General features: G+C 29.7%; 1 protein-coding gene across 1 annotated transcript; it reads right to left on the reverse strand.

The window, feature by feature from the left end:
• Nucleotides 1–178: 178 nt before the first annotated feature.
• On the reverse strand, nucleotides 179–1,114 carry EIN_050580 (hypothetical protein; the record flags this gene model as incomplete). Its single annotated transcript, XM_004253776.1, has 1 exon — nucleotides 179–1,114. One exon carries the CDS (start codon nucleotides 1,112–1,114, stop codon nucleotides 179–181), a length of 936 nt encoding a protein of 311 aa, XP_004253824.1.
• Between the last annotated feature and the right edge of the window lie 308 nt (nucleotides 1,115–1,422).

Consider the following 1,422-nt stretch of genomic DNA (forward strand, 5'->3'; position numbering starts at 1 on the left):
AAATATATATTAAAAATGTTACATTCTTCTTAATCCTTTTATAATTTACAACAAATTTAAACAAAGCAATTAATCTATTGCATTTAATATTTCAGTAAAAAAAATTTTATTAGTCTGTGTTGGTTGTTAAAAAACAAAGACGTATAAAATAATGCTCAAATAAATATATTTAAAATTATCATTTTAACACAATCGACTTGTCAATGATTGGAAAATTGTACACGTTAGACACATGTGCAAACCAAAAAGGTACTCCAACAAAGAATGTTCCTCCAATAAAATTTCCCAAAGAGACTGGAATTATATTTTTCCATAAAATTTGACCAAGAGTAATATCAGCACCATACATCTGAGCAGTTGGTAAGAAAAACATGTTAGCAACACAATGTTCAAATCCGAGTGTGACAAAAGTCATCACACAAATTGTAACCACAGCTACTTTTCCAAATATATCTCTTGAGCAGTTACTCATAAAAACGCCAGTACTGACCACCCAATTACATCCAATGCCACTTAGCACTGCTTTTCCCCAATGGTGAGTTGTTTTATTTATTCCAAGTTTAAAAAGAGATTTGGTGTATATTTCACTTTCAAAAGTCCCAAGAAATTTACCAAAATAAACTGCTACAAATACTGCTCCAATGAAATTACCGAAGTATGATATTACATGTATTTTGATCACATTATACCACTTTGAATTACCAGACAATAATGATGGGATGACGATTGCACAATTTGATGTGAATAGTTCACAATTTGTCAGTACAACAATATTTAAACCAATGCTCAGAAAAAGGCCGAAAATAAATTTGACAGCACCATTATCGACATTTGGAAGTGCACGACCGACACTTATCGCCATCATTGCACCTATTGCCATAAACATTCCTGCTAATATAGAAAGACTAAAAGTACGAAGAACAGAAGAACGAGTTTTGTTTGTTCCCACCGAAACGATTTGTTGCATTGTAACATGAAAATTGATAAACTGTGAAGTCTCTATTAATTTCAAGTCTTCTTTTGTTATTTGTGGAATCACTGTTTCTGGTTGAGTGCACTTTTCATCAACTGTTGTTGACATTTCAATTTCAACATCTGTTTCATTGTTATTCATTACTTTGGAAACAGTCTCGTTCTCAATTTTTATTGCTTCAGCACCTTTTTGTGTCATTTATGTTTTAATATTTTGATTGTATTTTTTTAACTACTAAAATGTGTGGTATTAATAAAAAATATTTTGGAGAAGCATGTAGTTATTATACAAATACATTTCATGGATTTTTTATCAAAGTGTGGAGAAGTGTTATAATTTATTGTTTCATGATCAATACTTCTGATATTATTCAATCGACAATCTGGATAAAACAAAGTGTGTTAAACCAACCTCAAAATTCTATTTATAATATAATTATTTTTAAATAT

The sequence above is a fragment of the Entamoeba invadens genome (assembly GCF_000330505.1).
Source record: "Entamoeba invadens IP1 unplaced genomic scaffold scaff_1105074726445, whole genome shotgun sequence".
Taxonomy (NCBI): domain Eukaryota; phylum Evosea; order Mastigamoebida; family Endamoebidae; genus Entamoeba; species Entamoeba invadens.